The sequence below is a fragment of the Mustela putorius genome, unplaced genomic scaffold, assembly GCF_011764305.1.
Source record: "Mustela putorius furo isolate JIRA1106 unplaced genomic scaffold, ASM1176430v1.1 tig00003853_pilon_pilon_pilon, whole genome shotgun sequence".
NCBI lineage: Eukaryota > Metazoa > Chordata > Mammalia > Carnivora > Mustelidae > Mustela > Mustela putorius.
Window position 1 is genome coordinate 75,782,713 of NW_025422005.1, and position 20,203 is coordinate 75,802,915.

Here is a 20,203-nt window from a genome sequence, read left to right on the forward strand (position 1 = left end):
AGAGAGTGAGTTTGTGGCAGGGAGGGGCAGAAGGAGAGGGAGAGAGAGTTTTAGGCAAACTCTGCCCTGAGCGCAGAGCCCAACACAGAGCTCAATCTCCTAACCCTGAGATCACATTTCATGACCCTGAGATCAGGACCTGAGCCAAAACTGAGAGTCAGATGCTTAACCGACTGAGCCACCCAGGCAGCCCTGCTGAGGAGCCTTTCAACCCTTCTGGTGCAGATACACTGCCCACATGCCAGGCCAGCCATGTCAGCTCCCTCCCATTTTTCAAGGGTACAGCTGTGCTAAAAACTGCTCTCCTCAGCTGAGGAGTTTCAAGTGCACTTCAGAGGGTTATGAAGGGTCAGAAACCCAAAGCAGCCCTGTCCTGCCAGCAGCCACAGTTGCCACGTAGAGTCGCTTCTCTGAGCCCTCATGGCGACTCAGCCCTGTCTAAGTACCTTCTAACTGCTGCTGCCCCTGTCCTACATCCAGCTCTCTCAAGGTGCCGGAGACCCCCTTGGTGGTTTAACCAGAGATGGTTTGTCTCATGACTTTAATCAGATGAACTTTTTTGTCTGTCTCTAATGCACATCCACCAGACGTTAATGCAGAGCTTGAGGACATAAGGGTCCTCGAGAAAAGAGTAAGTGTGAATTCCATCTCCAGATCCGATCAGTGTTCTTGCTTGCAAAACAGCAATTTTATCCATATTTGAACGTTTTGTATCTCTTCTTCAAATATTCAGGCCACTACATCAATGCCTACAGCGGAGGATCAGTGCTTTCTCTTTTATCTGCCCTAGAGAGCTTGTATGGTTAACTGATCTGGCCTGGGGCCAGAAGGAACTAGAAATGGTGGCTTTGGGGAGCCTCTGAAACCATTCTGCACCTCAGTTTCTTTGTAAACTAAGACTAACAATTCCCGCCTACGTGTCACTTTAAGAATCCAGTTAATGACCGTGTGTAAGAACGCCCCGCAATGGTGTGCGTGTTGCATGCTTGCTGTGTGCCAGGTGCTGCGACTCGTCCGTGGGGAAACAGACATGAATAAGTAATGGTCCCTGCCCTGGAGAACCTTACAGCTCAGTCAAGAAGACAGATGCAGAGCCAGGTAATTGTAAAAGGGTGTGCAGGTTCCAAAATGCACAGGAGTCTCTGAGAGCCTCAATGAAGGATTAGGAGTAGGTTACTGGCATAGAGATTTTGGGAAGGCTTCCCACAGGCACTGATGGGCATCGAAAGGGGAAGTCAAGGTGAGTCTGAGAAAGCTGGATATTCCCGGCAGAGGGAACAGAGTGGCAGAGGCATGTAGATGGGGACCAAGAAGGGGGCGTGTTGTGATGCTAATGTTCATAAGTGTTTTATGCAGGTCTCACGTGCTTTCCCTTGGGAGAAATGACCTTTTTATTACATAGAGTGCTTTGAGAGGATTCAAAGGAAGAAAGAAGGCATGAGATGTAGTCATCTGTTCTCCTCTTCGTTTGCCTGATTTTGTGAAGGTGTTTGGGGTCTGGAACAGGAACGAGGCTGAGGGGTTTATGTACATCAGCAAAACCCCAAGATTAAAAGGCATGCTTGGTCCAGGTTAGATACTATGTATATGTTTCCCACCTGAGGTGGGCACTGCAGCACAGTGGTACTTAGAGAAGGTTACTCTCCAAGGAAAGAGACGAATTTTTTTTTTTTTTTTTTAAGATTTTATTTATCCATTTGACAGAGAGAGATCACAAGCAGACAGAGAGGCAGGCAGAGAGGGAGATAGAGGGAAGCAGGCTCCCTGCTGAGCAGAGAGCTCGACACGGGACTTGATCCCAGGACCCCGAGATCATGACCCAAGCCGAAGGCAGCGGCCTAACCCACTGAGCCACCCAGGCACCAGAGACGAGTTTTCATCAAGAAAGCTTTTATCACTCAAGAGGTCTACATTGTAATTAAAATGAGAGAGGGTCCACAACCCATGCAGAGCACTTAGCAGGAGCCTCTGTTGAGCCTCACAGTAATTTTCTGTGTCTGCCCCAGTTTTATAACCTGTAAAACTACAACACTGTCCCTTTCAAGGCTGTTCTTAAAATGTCTCATTGGGTTTCCGGGTCCTGTCCTCACTCAGCATCCCTCACCATCGTATTCCCTCAGGAATCAGGAAACCACAGAGCCCCGTATCCAGTGGTGATTTCATTTCTTCGGCAACGACCGGTAGAGGCAGGAGGGACACCAGGCATGTAAATGGTGCGTAATTCTGGCGCTGTGCGCTATCATGCCCTCCGCTGTCAAGCCCAGGCCCCATCCAGCCAGACTTCCTCCTTGCCTGGGAACAGATTGTGCCTAGGCATTTCTAGTCCAGTGAATTTAGAAGGGCAAACGGCTTCCTCAGAAAAATGGGATAACCAGGGGCCTAGTCTCTTTTTTGCCTCTTCTGTTGACTTTCAACACGTGGCGTTGAGGCGGGGGAGACCGCGGCGCTTTCTCGTGGCGGCTTGCGTTCGGAGCTGCCCGTCTGAGCCCTGATCCCTGACACCTTTGAGCGAACAGAGGAGGGGGTGGACTAAGTGGGAAGGGCTCCCAGAAGGCAGTGAGGCCTTGAGTAAGTCGTCACCAATGGGTTGTAACTTCTCTCCCGTAAAAGGAGAAGGTTCTCCGCAGTTCTCTCCAGATTGGAGCCGGCAAATATTGAACTCACAAATCCCCCTCGACATGGGTCCTTGCCTCATTTCGAGCTGCCGTCTCCTCGGGCGCTGCCGCCTTCTTCACTCTTCCCTCTCCACCCTCCTGCCCTCGCCTGACTCCCTTGTCTCAGGCCTGCTTCTCGGGGTGTGGAGGGAGGGAGCCCTGTGGTGCCCAAGGAGAGCTAGATGACCAAGTAGGCAAGTGAAACGTGTGTTGAGGACACCTGCGAAACAAATATATTACTAGAAAACGTTTTCAAAAGAATCTAATATTCACTGTTTTAAAAAAGAAAAAAAAAAGTGACCATCATGGGGGAAAAGCAGACTTTTGCTGGACTTCCTTAGTATTTTATGGTGTGTCCTTTTAAGTTCTGTTTGGGGGGAACTGTATGATCTTTTCAGTATTTAGGATCACTGAAGGCTTCATCTTTTACCTGTGAACTTCTGGGACTCGGAGAGATAAAAGCAAGCACACTCCTTTGGTCTATGCTCTTTTCTCTAGACCTAGCCACCTGTGTGCTTATTTTACTATTGTAACAGGTTTCTCTGTAGCCCTGGCTCACGCAGAGCCTTCCACCACACTGTGTACTTTCCAGGTGAAAATGTCCACAGTGGGGGTTCAGCCTTGGGACAGAGATAGGCCAGGAAGAGAGATGCAGGAGCATCAGCCTACACATACCTCCTTCCAGAAATTAAAATCAAATCAAGACATCAGTTATTCTCCAGAACAATTAGATGCAAAAAGTAGCCGTAAAAATGTGAAGGAGTGCTCCAGGAACTTAGAGGCCGAGGATTTTCTAGAAGATGCTTCCCGCGGAAGGGACCTTGAAGGAAAGGTGATGGAGAGTTTTGCCTATTAACAAAATGTGCCTATCTGACTGGCCTGTTACTTTCTTTCTAAGTTCTAAATCCCATGATTGTCAACTACTGGCTGCTGCTTCTCAGAGCTGCCCCAGACTAGTTTCTTCCAGACTTAAGCACTCTGTCTCTGTTCCTCCATATCTCTCCTGCCCTGGCTTTGGTCCTTAAAGCCTGCCTCTTCTGATAAGCCACTGGAGCCACTGAGAAGAATCAAGTCGAGTCCCCTCGGGCTACAGAATAAGAGAGGCTTCTTTTCTAGTGGACTGTCTGTGTGGTTGCCTGGGGGACATATGGGGTCCCAGGTCCTTGTTTTCACCAGTCTGGCTAAGCACATGTCCTTGTTGTCATCATCACTATCACTCAAAGCTGGCTGTATAGAGTGCTTACAACGTGCCAGGCACCGTGCTACAGTGTACCTGTCCGGATTCGTTAGTGCCTCACCGTAGCCTCAGATGAGTGCTGGTTTTTTTTGTTTTTTTTTTTGTTTTGTTTTGTTTTTTTGCATTTTACTGACGAGAGAAAAGGAGGGACAGAGATGTTAAGTAACCAACCTGAAGGTCAGACAGCTAATAAATGGCGGAGCCAGAATTTTTGCTCTTGTGGTGGGATTTTTCTGAGCCCTGCTCATAACCATGACACTGTATTAAGTGCTCAAAGGAAGAGAAGCAGGGGAGGTCTAGTGAGCTAGGAACAGCATGGGGAAGGTGGTAGTGCTTTGTGTTTGAGGAGAGGAAGAACGGGTACTGAGTTTCTTTCCATCAAGATGGAGGTGGTTTGAACTGTTGACAAGAAAGAGCTTCCTCTTAAATGTATTAGATAGTATCTTTTCTCTGTAATGCCATCTTTTTTCATTCTCTTCTTCATGTTTGGTTTCTTTTTTACGCTGTATCAGATCACAGTAAAAGTTGTCTGATAGGGATGCCTTTTCAGTGAGGTACACAGAATCACATTGCCAAGTATAATTTCCACTCAGGTGACACTGTTCTCACCACTGAGGGAAACAGGCAGGATTAAGCCAGAAACGCTGGTTATTAGGTATTTACCTCTCACTCTTCACACAAGCACAGTTACACACATTGAAATATGTGTCTTTTTAGTATTCTGGTATTGTTGACTGATTTGTTTTTAAAAAGAGGGTTTCCAGGGTGCCTGGGTGGCTCAGTCTGTTACGGGTCTGCCTTCGGCTTGGCTTGTGATCCTGGGGTCCAAGGATCGTGACCTGAGCCGAAGGCAGATGCTCAACCTTGACTGACCTACTCAGGCGCCCCTGAAGACTAATTTGATGCCTCAGATTGAGCCCACAAATTTTATAGTTGCCTCTGAAATTGATTTCTTCCCAACGTAAGTATACTTTTAAGATCATCTTAATAACTCTGTATCTGACATCCCCTAGTCATTTATTTATTTAGTGGCTTGGGAGGCTCCTGTTACTCATGGTTTTTATCCATAAGAGTAATTATCGTCCTGGAATTCCCAGTTTAGCCCGAGGCCACCCAACTTCCCTCTTCTCAGGACTCAAGGCTGTGCTGTTTTTCTAAGAAGAGGCCAGAGAAGATGGGGTCTCAAGAATTCAAGTGAGGGGACAGAATAAAAACAGAGATGTCTTTGGGCGCACTCGAAGGAACTCTCTTATCCTCAAAGCCAAAAGCATTTCACCATTAGCTTAGCTCTCTCAAGAGTCCCCAGGCTCCGCTGCGGTTTTTGTCCCAGCTGTAATGACCATCTGACCCCTGGGGAATTCGAGAAAGTTGGACCCTCAGCTTCTCTTTGGAATTAATGGAGCATCCTATAATTTCACAGATGTGAAACTGTTTTTAGAGATCTCAGCTTCCCACTGGTCTGTTTCCTCGGCTGTGTCTTTGTGGGTCAGGCCTAGCGAAGGGAAGGAAGGAAATAAAATGAAATGAGTTCACGTACTTTTCTTCCTTAAAAGGACTGGGAAGGAATACAGAAGGTCAGGGGAATCTAACCTTGGTGAGCTAGCTTGCTCTTCTATCTGCTGCAGGTTACTTTTGATTTTTGCTGCCCAGGTCTCCAGAAAACGGTACAAGAGGGTGTAGACACCTTAGTGTGCAGGTTCCAGCATCATGACGTCATAGAAAGCACTTAGGTTTTACCATCAGGAGGCCTGGGTTTGGGTCTCAAGGCTGCCACCATTAATTAGCTGAGTAATCATGGGAAGAGAGAGAACCGTAGCATAGTTTTCTCCCCTAATTTGAGGTTGTGAAGAATCCTCATTTCACAGGTGGTTGTGCAAGATGCGTTGTAATCATGACACATGTTAAAAATCGCTTTGTTAGCTGTCTGTTATCTCGGCATGTCATGGTTCTAGAACTCATACTAAGGGTTAAGTTTTCACCTTTGTCATTTGGCTTGTAAAATACTTGGAAGAAAGTTTCCAGGTGGTTCATGTTCCCCCTAGGTTAAAAACCTACTCCCGTGTGCTAAGTCATCAATAATGTTTGATAAAGCTGTATCTCTTTTGAATATAGTTTAGATGAATTGTTCCCCTGTAAGATTTCACACAAATTTGGATACCATGATTTGGACTGCCTTCCCGAGAAACTTGGTGTGATAGGATATGGTCACGGAACCACCCACGAACAAATAAGACCAGAAAGATTATTTTCATTTCCTTCTCACTGCAAGTTTGTACATACATCTTCAATAAATAGTTGCTAAGGTTCTCAGGGTCCTGGGATCAAACCCTGCATTGGGCTCTCTGCTCGGCAGGGAGCCTGCTTCCCCCTCTCTGCTGCCTTCTCTACCTACTTGTAATTTCTGTCTGTCAAATAAATAAATAAAATCTTTTTAAAAAAAAAAAAAAGCCATTGAGAAAGATAAAGGAGCCAGGCTGATGGACAGCAAGATGTCATCTTTATTACTGAAAGTGCTCTTTGGAGAATGTGGCTTTGAGTATGCAGCCAAATGGGCCTTCTGAAATTTCATCCTTGAATTAGATAGACTACCCACTCTTCCCCAGGCAGAGCAAGACAGCGGAAGCTGGCAGCTAGCAGGTCAAGCCCTCTACCACCCAGCAGGAGAGGAGTTCAGAACGGATCATTTCTGCAGGCAGGCAGAAAGAGGGAAGAAAGGGGAAGGAGAAGATGGAGAGGCCACACCTGTTATTGTGGGGAATTTTGTGCAGGAGATAACATGGGGAGAATAAATAAAGTCCTCTTAGGATACCTGCCCTGGCATCTCCAAGGGTAGATTAGACCTGGCCTTGCTCCCTAGGGACACGTGGTGAAGAAGGGAGATAAGGCATCTGTCAGTGTGATTGAACCCGAGATTGCCCTTCCTAGGGCTTCTTCACCCTTTAGCTAAAGCTTTAAATGTGGAGTTGGGTTAGGCTTTAAAAAAATAATTCTTATTTGACCAAAAAAAAAAAATTATGAGAGGACTCATTCCTTTTCATAAAGAGCCAAACTATATTGCCTTACATACATCTGGTGGTATATATAACTTAGCCCAGATGTGAATAAGCAAGAGACCGAGTACCTTGTGCAACAGCACTCAGCTCAGGTAGAAGCAGGTGCATTGAAGCTGCTGAAGCATAAGGAAAAAAGCCAGTGGAAAGAATTTTACTATTATTATTATTTTTCTTTAAGATTTTATTTTATTTATTTGACAGAAAAAGATCAAAAGTAGGCAGAGAGAGTGGGGGAAGCAGGCTCCCCACTGAGCAGAGAGCCTGACTCAGGGCTCCATCCCAGGACCTTGAGATCATGACCTGAGCCGAAGGCAGAGGATTAACCTACTGAGCCAGCCAGATGCCCCTATTATTATTAATACCACGATTAATTTCATAGCTTTGGAAATTGATTTGCCGCATGTCACTGACAGAACCCCACAATTCCACCTCCCACCCGACTTCTCTTTTCTCCTTTCCCCAACTTCTGTGCCATTCTGTAGAATAGAATTTTGCAGAATTTAAGGTTGACCATGACTTTTTTGTTCGTGTTCTCAGCTAGACTTTCGAGCTGGCTGTCAACCAGGACCCTGGGCCGGCTTTCTTAGGGGAAACCCGCCCATGTGTCGTGCCGAGCTGTGTTAGCCGTTCCATGTTGTTCTCAGATGGGCTCTGGAGTAAGACCAATCCGTGCCTGTGCATTTGTAGTAGCCACTGGATAAGAACCAGAATCATGAGTCCAGAAGTAAAGGGTCAGGGCTCTAACCTGCTGAGTCATCTCAGCTCCGCCTTGCTGGCAGGAGTTCCCAGGCTGCCTTGAATTTGCTTTACTTCTCATTGTGTTTCAGCCTGTCAGAGGCTCTTTCACAGATCGGGGGGCTCATGTAGAAAGAGGTAGGTGTTCGTGGAGCCCAGGAATCTGGGTTCATGATACGTACCCCAGCTCATCTCGATTTGGATGTTACTTGAGGAAAAAAACACGGAAGAGTGGGTCACTCATTCTCCTCCCTCAAACCTGTCAGCGTTTATTCCTGCAGGGAGGCTAGTGTGAGCTGCCAGCAAAGGGTCCCGAAGGGCTTCTTGGCCATCCTTCAGGTGCTGGTTTCCTGTCTTCTCCCTAGCATTTATGCACCAGTGCCAGCAGCCTTCACTCCCTTTTGTTGCTAACTGCCGGGATGTGCATGAGCAAGAAAAATAAATACCGGAGAACCGACAAGTACTACATAAAATTTTGTTTGGGAACTTGAAAGCTAAGCACTTCCAGGCCAAAAAACATATATTTTTACTTCTTTTCTTTTCCATGCCCTGGCCTGAGGTAACCTCACACTTTAACTCACACCACCCCATTAAAAGTGTTTATTAATCTTTCCTAAACTTTTTTTCTTCTGCTTATCTTCAAGTGTCTAAGTCTTTTCCAGCTCTGAATAAGCCGCTACTCTTTGGTGATCACTTTTTCTCCTGAACAATTGAATCATTAAAAAGGAGCTGACAGGGCGCCTGGGTGGCTCCGTCCATTAAGCGTGTGCCTTCAGCTCAGGTCATGATCCCAGAGTCCTGGGATCGAGTCCCATGTCCAGCTTCCTGCTCAGTGGGGAGTCTGCTTCTCCCTCTAAACCTCCCCCCACTCCTGCTCTCTCTCTCTCTCTCTCTCTCTCTCAGATAAATAAATAAAATCTTAAAAAAGAAAATGAGCATGACATGGATTTGTGCTCATTATAGAGAGGAAGAGTGGAGGAGGGAAAAATGTTAAGTGTTTGCAAGGTGGCTTATAAATAGTTAAATCATCAAAGAGTCTTAGATATCTTAAACTTCAAGAGCATGTTTTTTTCTACAGAACTCACCTAAACTTGTGTGTTAAGATGTACTAAACTTGTATTATTAATCATCCTAACACATGATTGTCCTATTTCTAAGTTGCAAATACTTTATGGGTGGGAACTTTGATTCATCTCCAGAATGTGTTCTAGATCCCCGACAATCAGAGTACCACATGAATGCTTGCTTGATACCATGGTTCGAAGAACTTGTTTTTAAAATATTTGTTGCATACCTTTGTAGATAGATACACAAAGATTAATAAGACATAGTTTCTCCTCTGGAATAACTTACACTCTATTGAATAAGCAAATAATTATATCCTAATGACTACCCTAATGAATAGTGAATCAAGTCGTGTAGGACTCAGCTACTCTGAGCAGCTGACTGTGCCTCGGGGTGAGGATGGGAAACAGATGGCTTTTGTGGAAGGGATATATTTGAGTTTGGATTTTAAGTGTGAACTGAATCTTAAATTTTTATGTCAGGAAGGAAGAGATAATCTAATACAGTCTTACTATTGTACAGGTGAAGAACCTAAGACCTAGAGATTGCTAGGATCCAATAGCTGGTCAGTACTAGAGTCCTACCAGAACTTTCCTGTCATTTCTAGAACTTGGGGTACCCAGAGCATTCACTGTTTTAGGAAAATGGGATCAACTTTGAATATAGTTTCTCTTAGAACAACCTAGTATTTTTAGAGTCACCTTTATCATAAAGCTGTCTCAGAAGGGTTGATTAACTGTTAAATTATCTTTTGTCTGAGCCTACAGTAACAGCTGTCCTGGTACATAAACTAGTTACACTATTTTAATATTTTATTACAAAACAGTAAAAGGCAGGGCAGTCTGGACCTTGCTAAGTGGAATAGTTTGTGGCCCTGAGGTAATTTAGAAGTTCTAAATCATTGCACCAAATATACAAGAATGTCACACAATGTAATTAGGCAGATAAAAGAAAAGGATGAAAGAATCTTCTTCATCTATTTTCTGGGCATACTCCTGGTATAAAAGTGAATCTTAATACATGACACTGAATTACTTGAATGTTGAATGCTATCTTTTTTCTTAAAGATTTTATTTATTTGCAAGGGAGAGAGCACAAGCAGGGAGGAGTGGCAGAGGAAGAGGGAGAAGCAGACTCCCCATTGAGCAGGGAGCACAATGCAGGGCTCTGTCCCTGAACCCCAGGGTCATGACCCAAGCCAAACTGACTGAGCCACTCAGACACCCCCTGGTCTATCAGTTTTTAGTTCTGTGACTTTGTGAGGATGTTACCTAACATTTCTCATTTCTAAGCCTTTTTTTTTTTAACCTATAAAATTAGGGAAATAATTTTCCTCAGCTTGTCTCAAGAAATTGTACCAATTATTCTTCATAAAACCCTTCCCCAAATGTGCCTAACACAGACTTGAATCCGAGTAAATTATAGTTTGAAGTATTTCACTTCATTTTCTATGGATATGTTTTAAAGCATTAAGTAGAGTCACAGAATAAACCTATTTTGTATTGAGAAAAAGTATCTCATTCTTTCCAGAACATAAGAGTATGATAAATACCATGCCTCTCTTTTTATTCTTTTGGTGTTCTAGTGAACACTTTTTGTAGCAGCAGGTTTTAATGATTAATTTTGAGGCCTGAACCAAAGCATTATTGACTAAGATGAAAACCACAAGCCCCAAGAGTCAGTAAGTATTGATGTTGGTTGAGAGCCAGTGAGATAATAATGTTTAATATATTAAATATTAAATGCAGAGTCTTCTGGTTTGGTGAGTGTTGCTAATGCTGCCAATTAAAACATGGCAGTTTGATTTATAGAAGTTTAATTTTATCTGTATTCAATCCATTTCAGCTGATGGTTACCATAAATAATGATAAAATACTGTTACCAGCCAAGTAATATCCTGAAATTTTGTGTGAATTCAGTGAGAAAAATGAAAAAAACTTTATTTAAATGCTTATATTTTTCAGTGGGTGGTTAAATTTACATATTTAGTATTACTTTGAACGTTTATGATTTTAAGGTATTATAAATGATTTAAATATAAAACTAAATAGAAAAAAATTTGTGATAATATAGGCATTTTTCCTCTTTCATTTTCTGCTTTTCTGTAATTCCAAAATGTCATCCAAAACTCCTGTGTAGTCACTTAAAGGCGAACAGTTTTGTGAAATGCAAACATCTCTATCACCATAAACCTGTATTGCCTGTGTTAGTTTCAGACCTGTCACTAGAAATGAGTTTTTTAAATCATACTTTGTATGTTTCACTTAAGCAGATCTGGGGGAATATATTTCTGAAGCAGCTAACCAACATTTCATTATTGATAAACTGAACTTTCCATAAATTTCTGAAAAATGAAAATTGTGGATCGAGACTAAATTGGGAACTCACTAGTTTAAGAGAGTACCTGTAGAATTGTCCCAGAATGCCTGTTATTATACTTTTGCAAATCAAGACACTAGCTAACTCAGCCTTTATTGTGTGCCAAGAACTGCTCTAAGTACACGTATATAGTACTTTTAATCCTCATAACAAGCTTGTGAAGTAGGTGATGGTGTTACTATGACCCCTACTACTAGGCCCTCCCAACCCCCACCCCACTACCACCATTTTCATATATGAGGAATCTGAAGCTCAAAGAGATCGAGTAACTTAGCTAGTTACACAGCTAGTAACTACTAAAGTTGAGTTTAACCCAGGTAATCTGGTTCTAGGATCTAAGTCCTGTCATTAGTACGAATAGGGCTAACTATAGACCCAGCTCCCATAGACATAAACAACTTCCAAGTATAATTTGTATTTGAGTAATATTCTTTTTTTTATTTTAAGATTTTATATATTTATTTGAGAGAGAGAGAGCATGAGGGGAAGAGGTCAGAGGGAGAAGCAGACTCCCCGCTGAACAAGGAGCCTGATGTGGGGCTGTCCTGGGACTCCAAGATCATGACCTGAGCTGAAGGCAGATGCTTAACCAACTGAGCCACCCAGGTGCCCCTATTTGAGTAATATTCTGAAAAATCTTGTTGCTCAGAGATTTCTGAAGTACACTTTTCTAGCACATAAAAGACCATCATTATTTTTTAAATGATGTGTTGGGGGACAAACAGGTGTATGAGAGTCCTTGTGCTGCGTATTGATAGTGCCAGTGATCTCTCTCAGCCTAGTTTTCTGAGAGCTTTAGCCCCAAAAGAGACATGGGTAAATGTGCAGTCTGATTTCCTTCTTTTCCCAGTTTACAAATGAGAGGAATTCTTCCATGAGTCCCCCAAAGTTAGTCATTTCCTGCTTTGTGATCCCAAGGCACTTTGTCCAACTCCATATTTTAAGTAAATACCATTTTATAATTAATCTGTTTATGTGTCACTTCTTTCCATCCCCCACCCTTGCCTCCAAGTGAGTTCTTGAAGAGCTGGAATCAGGTCTTCTTTTATTTTTGTCTCCCACCAGCCTGGTGACAGATGGATGAATCATGTTGCCTGGAGAGGTTAAGGGACTTGCCCAGGGTAGCAAACCTGAAATGGGAACAGCTTTCGTAACTCCCAGCCTTAGTTCTTACCTCTCATGTACTGCCAGAAATTTGTTCCAGTGATCTGGATGCTGCTAAGGAGTTAAGATGCAGTTTTCCTATTATGCGCTTCTCGGCTAGCTCACTTACAAAACCCTACTAATAACTGTGTCAGTGCGGATGCGGCTGCCGCCACCGCCACCTAAGCCATGGCGTCGTTTTGAGGATCAAACGAGAAGATACTATTTGTGAAAGCTTTGGAACTGGTAACACCCCTTCTCCGAGCATGTAATGTGGCTGTTACTCTGGGTGTTGTGATTGATGTGTGATTTGCAGGGTATTGAGGCATTCATCATCCCATGGACCGCCCATTACTACCGTGTGAAATTGGGTGGTCTTGTTGCCGTTTCACACATGAGAGAATGTCAGCCACAGCCACACGTGGCTGAGGGCATCTGAGCCTGGCCCTCCTGCTCTCTCCAGCACAAGCCACCAGAACGAGGCTGTGGAGGCCTTCAGGGAGCGGGCTCTGTAGAGAGACCTGAGGGAGAGGGGGAGCTGGGCTCTTCTAGCACGGGGACATTACGTATGTGTATTTCCATTCTGGTCATATTTTTCATTTTGTCGAAACGTAGGGCCTAGCCATGGAAAGCTTTCGAAGATACAGTGAGCAGTTGGGAGTTTGAAGTGGCCAACCAGAGTTCTGACAGGCAGCCCCTGCATGTGGTCGTGCGGGGGAGCAGGCGGAGCCTGCCCCTCTGTGGCTTTTGTCTCGATGGGGAGTTCCTTACTCTGACTCTCAGAGGAAATGAAGGATGATAAATCCAGCTGCTGCTTCCTGTTTCTATAATTCTAAGATTTATTTTTTTTTTTAAGGGTAGAATGCTTTATTTTTAAACCAGTGGAAAATACCCTCAACCTGTTCCTTGTTACTAGTATTTCCGTAAAAACTAGATGTATTCACTTGGTCTTTAAAGGGTGTGGGTGTGGGTGTGTTTGTGTGTGTGTGTGTGTGTGTGTGTGTGTGTGTGTGAAATTCCCATGATGCTGCCTGGGCTGGCTCACTCTCTCTGTTTTTCAACAGCAACAACAGAAAGAAAACCAATTAAGGCAGATTTTACTGAGCAGGAAGCCCTCGGTGAGATTGAGGGTGGTGTTCAATTCAGAGGAGGCCTGTAATTTGTATGGGTGATATTACCATGTCTCAGATATGCCTGTGCAGTCGGGTGTGGTTTTTCTTCTAGTGGTTGTGTTATTAGTGAATAAAGACCCAAGTTATCTAAGAAACATACTTCTTGCTCATGCGCCGTAGTTTATGGAAAGTAGCCACTAGGTGTAGATTATTAGGATGTCACTTGCTGGGTTTGATTGTGTTCTCATTGAGTTAAAAGTAATGGGTAGAAATATTTTCTATAATACCAGTTTTTTTCATTGCCCAATATAAGTGACTGAGGATGTCATAGGGGCGCCAACAGTGCATTTTTCCAGAAGCACTAAAGGAAATTTTTATTTAGGAAAGTAGAATTATAAGAATATAGTAAATGCAGGCAGTCCCCCTACTGAGTAAGAATGTTAGCTCTGATTGAATGAAGTCACTTACCCTTCCTGTAGTATTCCTACAGTCACAGCTGTAGCAGTACTCTGTTCACACTGGGTCATCATTACGGATTTTGCACCAAGAACTGGCTGGCCCAAGTGAGTTCTTTACTCTTAAAGAAGTAGAGTTACAGTTTATAGTAAATGAATTCAGAATAAAAAGGAAAGCTTCATAAGCTGCATTTCAAGAAGGGTTTACAGAGACCATTTGGTCTGACGTTGTTAACCACTTCTTCTGAAGATGTGTAAAATTGTGAGACCGTCACCTGTGTGGGAGCCTGTTCTAGTATGTATGCCACTGGCCGCTGGACAGTTCCAGAGATCTCCACTTCCAGTCTCAGATGACCACTGCCTTATTGCAGCCGTTTCTTGGCTAAAAAATGAAGCTAACACTATTTCCTTGTCTCCTAGCAATTAGTAAGGATCAGATTAGTCAGAATCCATGCAAATGGTTTTAAAAGCTGAGATGATGATAAAGACATGAGGTAATCCTGTTATTAAATGGCAGTTGGGTAGTAAATTGTCATTTCACTTTTCAGACTTTGCTCCATGTGTCCTGAGGCAGCCTTTGACTACTGGGGTTGTGTCTCCTTTACTCAAGCATTCCTTCCAATAATTCATAAATTTGGGAGGAAATTTTTCTTTTTAGATTTTATTAATTTATTTGAGAGAGAAAGAGAGAGCACAAGCAGAGGGAGAAACAGGCTCCCCACTGAGCGGGGAGCCCGATGTGGGGCACCATCCCAGGACCCTGTGATCATGACCTGAGCTAGAGGCAGCCGCTTAACGGACTGAGCCGCCCGAGTGCCCCTTGGGGGAGATTTTAATTGACTTAGAGCTAATTTCTAAAACAAGCTCAAGGGGTACAGGTCTGGACTTGGGTGGGGTCAGTGAGATCTGGGTTTGAATTTTAGCTGCATGATCTTGGTCATTGCAAACTTTCTAAACCTCAGTTTTTTCTCCAAAAAACTAGAACAGGAATGTCACTGCTTGGAGGGCAAGGGGGGCTGCGGTGGGAAGTGTGACAATTTCATGAGCTCAAGTGTGTGTTGATTCTGTATCAGGGTTTTCCTCCTGTCTCCCGTACGTGTGCCGTGGTCTCTGTGTTCTGTGACAGTGTCTCATGGCCAAGCTGATCACTCCCAGACTCCAGAAGCACCCCCCCACCTCCTTCTCACCCTCCCTTCCCCTCCATACTGCGGACAAGGAAATGAGAAGTAAATCAATCTGATTTAGGTCACTAACACTCTCCTTAGGAATAATAAATATTTCTTTAACCACCTTCCACTTTTCAGTGTAGTCTGACTTGAGTTCTTTCAATCTAAGCCTGACCTTAGCAGGGAGTTTCAGTGCGCGAGGGTGCCTGATACTGTTTAGATGACTTGAATGTACACAGAGCTACTTGCTCTTATGTCCGGGTGCTGTGTTTTCTTTCCAAAGTTATAGGAGTCGTGGAATTCTTTTGTTGTTGTTTTTCCTCTTTTGACTTTCCCCAGAAAGGATCCTTAAAGTTTTCCATCTTGATAAGTAATATATGGTGGATAGCAAGGTTAATGTTTACTGACTTACGGGAGAGAAAAGCAAATAATATAGGTTCAAACTCTGTTTGTTTAAGAATTTCTGTGGAATTATGAATTCTTTAATCTTGATATCTTTATTTAGTCATAACAGCATGCTACATACTTGAGCTAGAGCTCCTTGTAGAAATGTGTTTACTGTATTTGTTTTAACTTGATGTTCCTAATAAGACAACCATATAAAAAAAATCTCTGTACTTTCTCACACGGTTATTTCTTTTAATTCATATTTTATTAACATATAATGTATTATTAGTCCCAGGGATACAGGTATGTGAATCGTCAGGTTTACACACTTCACAGCACTCACCATAGCACATACCCTCCCCAATGTCCATAACCCAGCCACCCTCTCCATACCTCTCCATCCCCCCACAACCCTCAGTTTGTTTTGTGGGATTAAGAGTCTCCCTCCCGATTCCATCTTGTTTCATTTTTTCCTTCTCTGCCCCCAAACCCCCCACGTTGCCTCTCAAATTCTTCATATCAGGGAGATCATATGATAATTGTCTTTCTCTGATCGACTTATTTCGCTCAGCATAATACCCTCTAGTTTTATCTACGTCATTGCAAAAGGCAAGATTTCATTTCTTTTGATGGCTGCATAGTATTCCAGTGTGTGTGTGTGTGTGTGTGTGTGTGTGTGTGTGTGTGTACGTACATATACCACATCTTCTTTATCCATTCATCTGTTGATGGACATCTAGGTTCTTTCCATAGTTTGGCTGTTGTGGACATTGCTGCTATAAACATCCGTCACCCTGTTCTTTTTAACTTCTAACTCTCTGCCTACGTTTTCCTATCCTAAAAAGTAAACCCTTCCATCTAACCTGTTTACCCTTCTTGCTGTTGTCCCAGCCTTTTGTTTTTCTCCCCAGCTGATGTTCAAGAAGCAGACATTCCCTTTCCCACTTACTCCTCACCCTCCGTGAGTCATACTGATTTGTGGACAGTGCTTAGGCCCTGAACTGCCTGACCCAGCAGTCAGTCTTTACCTTAACCTCCTTGACTTGCTCCCTTTGGCTTCCAGAACAGTTTTCTACCTCTCTCTGACTACCACTCACATAGACCGACACGCCCTCACTGAATCCTTTTCTCCCACTTGTTCCCTAAATGGTAGAGAGCCCCAGAAGTCCTTGACCTTCTTCTCCATAGGTACTCCCCGTGGGTACTCTCATCTTCCATATGCTGATTAGTCACGAGTGAATAATTCCATTTTGGATCCCTCCCCTGAGATTTAGGTCAAGTGATTCCTAGTAATCTCTACTTGAATGTATTACACACAGGTCCTAGCTATTCAAGCTGAAATACTGAATTTACCCGGAAGTCACCTTGTCCAGTATAAATTTGACACTCGCTTCCCCTCCTCCAGCCTTTCCTACCTCCAGTCCCACTTCCATACTCTGGGTAGGATTCTTTCTAAGTCAGAGTGCTGATCTCATAGCCCGCTTCCCCGTTCCAACCTTTCAAGGGTTCCTTATTGCCCTTTTTCTAACTTGGATCTGATGGTGTCGTGCTTTCCCCTGAGCCCTCCTCTTGGGAAAGCCTCCCCTCTTTTGTGTTCCCGGAAACCACAAAGAAGTACTCACAAATAAGTCTATCCAAATCTTTCTGTTTCTGGATCCTTGTATTTAAGAGGCGTTGTTGAGTAGTTCCGAATTTTATTAATTTTGGAACGAGCTGAACTGCTGTTAATAGAATGCCTTATAAAGCATTTCCTTCTCACACAGCAATCCTGATGCGAGCAGCCTGTGGCTGCAGGATTGCTTTGTTGTGCCTTGCACGTGGCTTCTGAGGTTGTGCCTTCTTCCCCATTTTCTAGCCAGCAGGAAAAAGGAAAAAGGAAGGCCAAAGTAGGTAGATTTGTCTTTACGGAGCTTACCAGGAAGTGAGCAATCGCCTCTCACATCCTATTTGCCCAGCTAAGATACAGGGCCATACCTGGTTGCAAATACAGCTAGGAAGTATTACCTCTAGCTGGGCCAACAGTCTCTACCCAGCTCAACTGAGTGGTGATGGTAGCAGATGTCTGTTACCAAAAACGAGAAAGGGAGAATGGTATCTGGAGGATACTTACTTGCCTTTATCACAGGAAGAAAAAAGTATGTTGATTAAAAGTGAAACTGGGAAGTGGCACCTGGGTGGCTCAGTGGGTGAAGCATCTGCCTTCGGCTTAGGTCATGACCGCAGCGTCCTGGGATTGAGTCCCGCATCGGGCTTCTTGCTCAGCGGGGAGCCTGCTTCTCCTTCTGCGTGCTGCTCCCCCTGCTTGTGCTCGCTCTCTCTCTCTCTGACAAATAAAATCTTGAAAAAGAAAAAAGGAAAGAAAGAAAGGAATAAAAAAGAAGGACCGCAGGGAGGGAAGGAGAGAGGGAGGAAAGATAGGATAGGATAGGATGTGTCTGCAGATTATTTGTCTTTAAAAAAAAAAATCAAGACTTGTGTTTACACATCAGCCTTGCATGATGGCCTCAAATATTTCTAGCTCGTGTGGGCTCTAAGGGTGACAATAAGTCCTGGTTTTCACGGAGAGTCCCAGTTCTACCCCATCCTGGCTTCCCCTTTTGTTTAGCACTTGTCACTCTCCAAGGTTTTCCAGTTCAGAAGGTGAACTGTGTTTTCACTTTTATTGGTCTCCGCTCTCACAGATTTCCTAACAGTCATATACTTATTTTGTTGTCATTTTAGATTAGGATGGGTTCGGACTGTTTACTGTAAGTAATTCTGGGCAGAATAGTGGTAGTGGTTCATACGTCATCTTCTCCAGAGTACGTAAAGTGAGTACGGGCAGAACTTGAAGCTGTGGGTGGGCAAGGGCTGGGCTGTATGTATCTTGCTCCTATTATGTATTATTCTCAGCCCCTACTGAGCTACCTAAGCCAAATATTTGCTGATAATGTGTCAAGAGGTGAGCCCGATGCCTTCTTGGACAGTAAATGTTTCCTGAAGTCTAGGATGGGCCAGATAAGTTATCTTCAACTACAGATCCTTCCTGCCTTCACACGGAATGCATTGCTTGACAATGAATCGGTGGGTGATTAAACAGCCACCCTCTGTCTTAGCATTAGCAGCATCGACCTAATGATACCGATCCGGCAAAACAGTACACATCGTCATTATTAGAGTTCTGATGTGTTGCATGTAAAATGACACAAATGAGCAAAGTGTTTCTTGGTTATAATGATCTGTTTTTACTGGGGTTTTGGCTCACGAGGAAGAAAGGAAAATAACATTTAATCACTCCAAAAATGGTCACATCTCAGATGGATAAATTCTATCACTTAGAATATTTTAGATCTTCATTTACATCCAATATCTTAAACTTCAGTGTGGAATTCCCAGTCTGTGCCAGGGATGGGTACCAGATGGCTGAAATCAGGGCCTGATTGTGTTCACATCTCTTCAGTTTGCCCAAGGGCTTGTAAAAATGCCCTTTTCTCTGTGGACCGTGACATGGGTTGAGGAACACTGTTAATGATCTCTACAGTTAAAATAGCAGATGCTTAAATAAATACGTTGGCACTTGTGTATGTAACACTTTTTTTTTTTTTTTCCAAAAATGGTATCTTGAATCATTTTTTCAGGGTTGAATCGATAATCATGCTTTGTCAGAAAGTAAATACCCCGTTTTTTAAATTCAAGGATCTTTTTTTTTTTTTCTTTTTTTAGAGAAGAACCAGGCTCCTAACACGGTCCACTTGAGGAAGCCTCTCATCTGAGCAGCTCAGTAGTTCTCACAACACCTGCCCTTGGCAGCTAAACATGATGACCTCGGTTTTTTTTGTTTGTTTGTTTTTGTATTTTTTTTTTTTAAGATCTTATTTATTTGACAGAGATCACAAGTAAGTAGAGAGGCAAGCAGAGAGAGAGAGAGGAGGAAGCAGGCTCCCTGCTGAGCAGAGAGCCCAATGTGGGACTCGATCCCAGGACCCTGAGATCATGACCTGAGCTGAAGGCAGAGGCTCAACCCACTGAGCCACCCAGGCGCCCCTAAATTCAAGGATCTTCATGTAATGTTCCAAGAAGCAGCTTATCAATCATGAATTCCACTTTAATAGAGATTATTTTGTCAACTGTCATTAATGACTTTTAAGAGTTTTGATTGTTTTTCATCTTCATGGTATTTGATTTATACCTTTATTACCTTGAAGTTCCCTCCTCCTTATCTTGTTGTTTTGGGTTTTATCCTGTTCTCTTTTTTCTTCACTGTTCCCCTCCCCACCCAAATCCTTGATGATTCTTCTTTCTCTCCATTACCACCTTCTTCTTCTTTAGCGGCTTTCTTTAGCGGCTCCCACCTTCCTTAATTTTTTCTGGACATCTCGAGCCAGTTTTGGAGAGAGATTGGTATAGGAACATGTGCTGAGCATTCCTGCTGTGTGTTCAGCGTTACACTGGATGTCTTGTGTATCCTGTCACAGTGGTGTTTTATCCCCGCTCCACGGATGAGGACAATGAAGGCCCAAGTTCACATAGCTAGTGATGTGAGATATTCATTGTGTGTCCATTTTACAGATAAAGTGTTAAGAGGTGGAGATGGGATGGAAACTCAGGCAGGCCAACTTCTTAAGCCACTTTCTTATCCATTATGCTACCAACATGTCAGAATTAAAGTTCTGTTTTAAATTATTAGCTCAGTAAAAGGCGACTCTAGATTACTTGTGCATAAATTATGCCATTTTTATGTTATTTTTGTATAGCTTTAAAGAATTTCATTGTATTCTCATACTGTTACCCCTTATATCTTTGCCCCATCTTCACTGCTGCCCTACTGCTTGGCTATT

The 20,203-nt window shown here is 43.4% G+C and overlaps 1 protein-coding gene across 8 annotated transcripts in view; it reads left to right on the forward strand.

The window, feature by feature from the left end:
• LRRC8D (leucine rich repeat containing 8 VRAC subunit D) overlaps positions 1-20,203 on the forward strand; it is a 117,380-nt gene that overhangs the window by 74,553 nt on the left and 22,624 nt on the right. For 2 of the 8 annotated variants that reach the window (XM_013056183.2, XM_045064826.1), the window contains exon 2: positions 2,121-2,213. The exons of the other annotated variants lie outside the window; for them this stretch is intronic. Coding sequence is in view for 1 of the 2 variants with exons in the window: in XM_045064826.1 (XP_044920761.1) it covers positions 2,121-2,213 (93 nt within the window). In the remaining variant the exon portion in view is untranslated. The remainder of the gene's footprint in view (positions 1-2,120; positions 2,214-20,203) is intronic. 8 annotated transcript variants of the gene reach the window in all.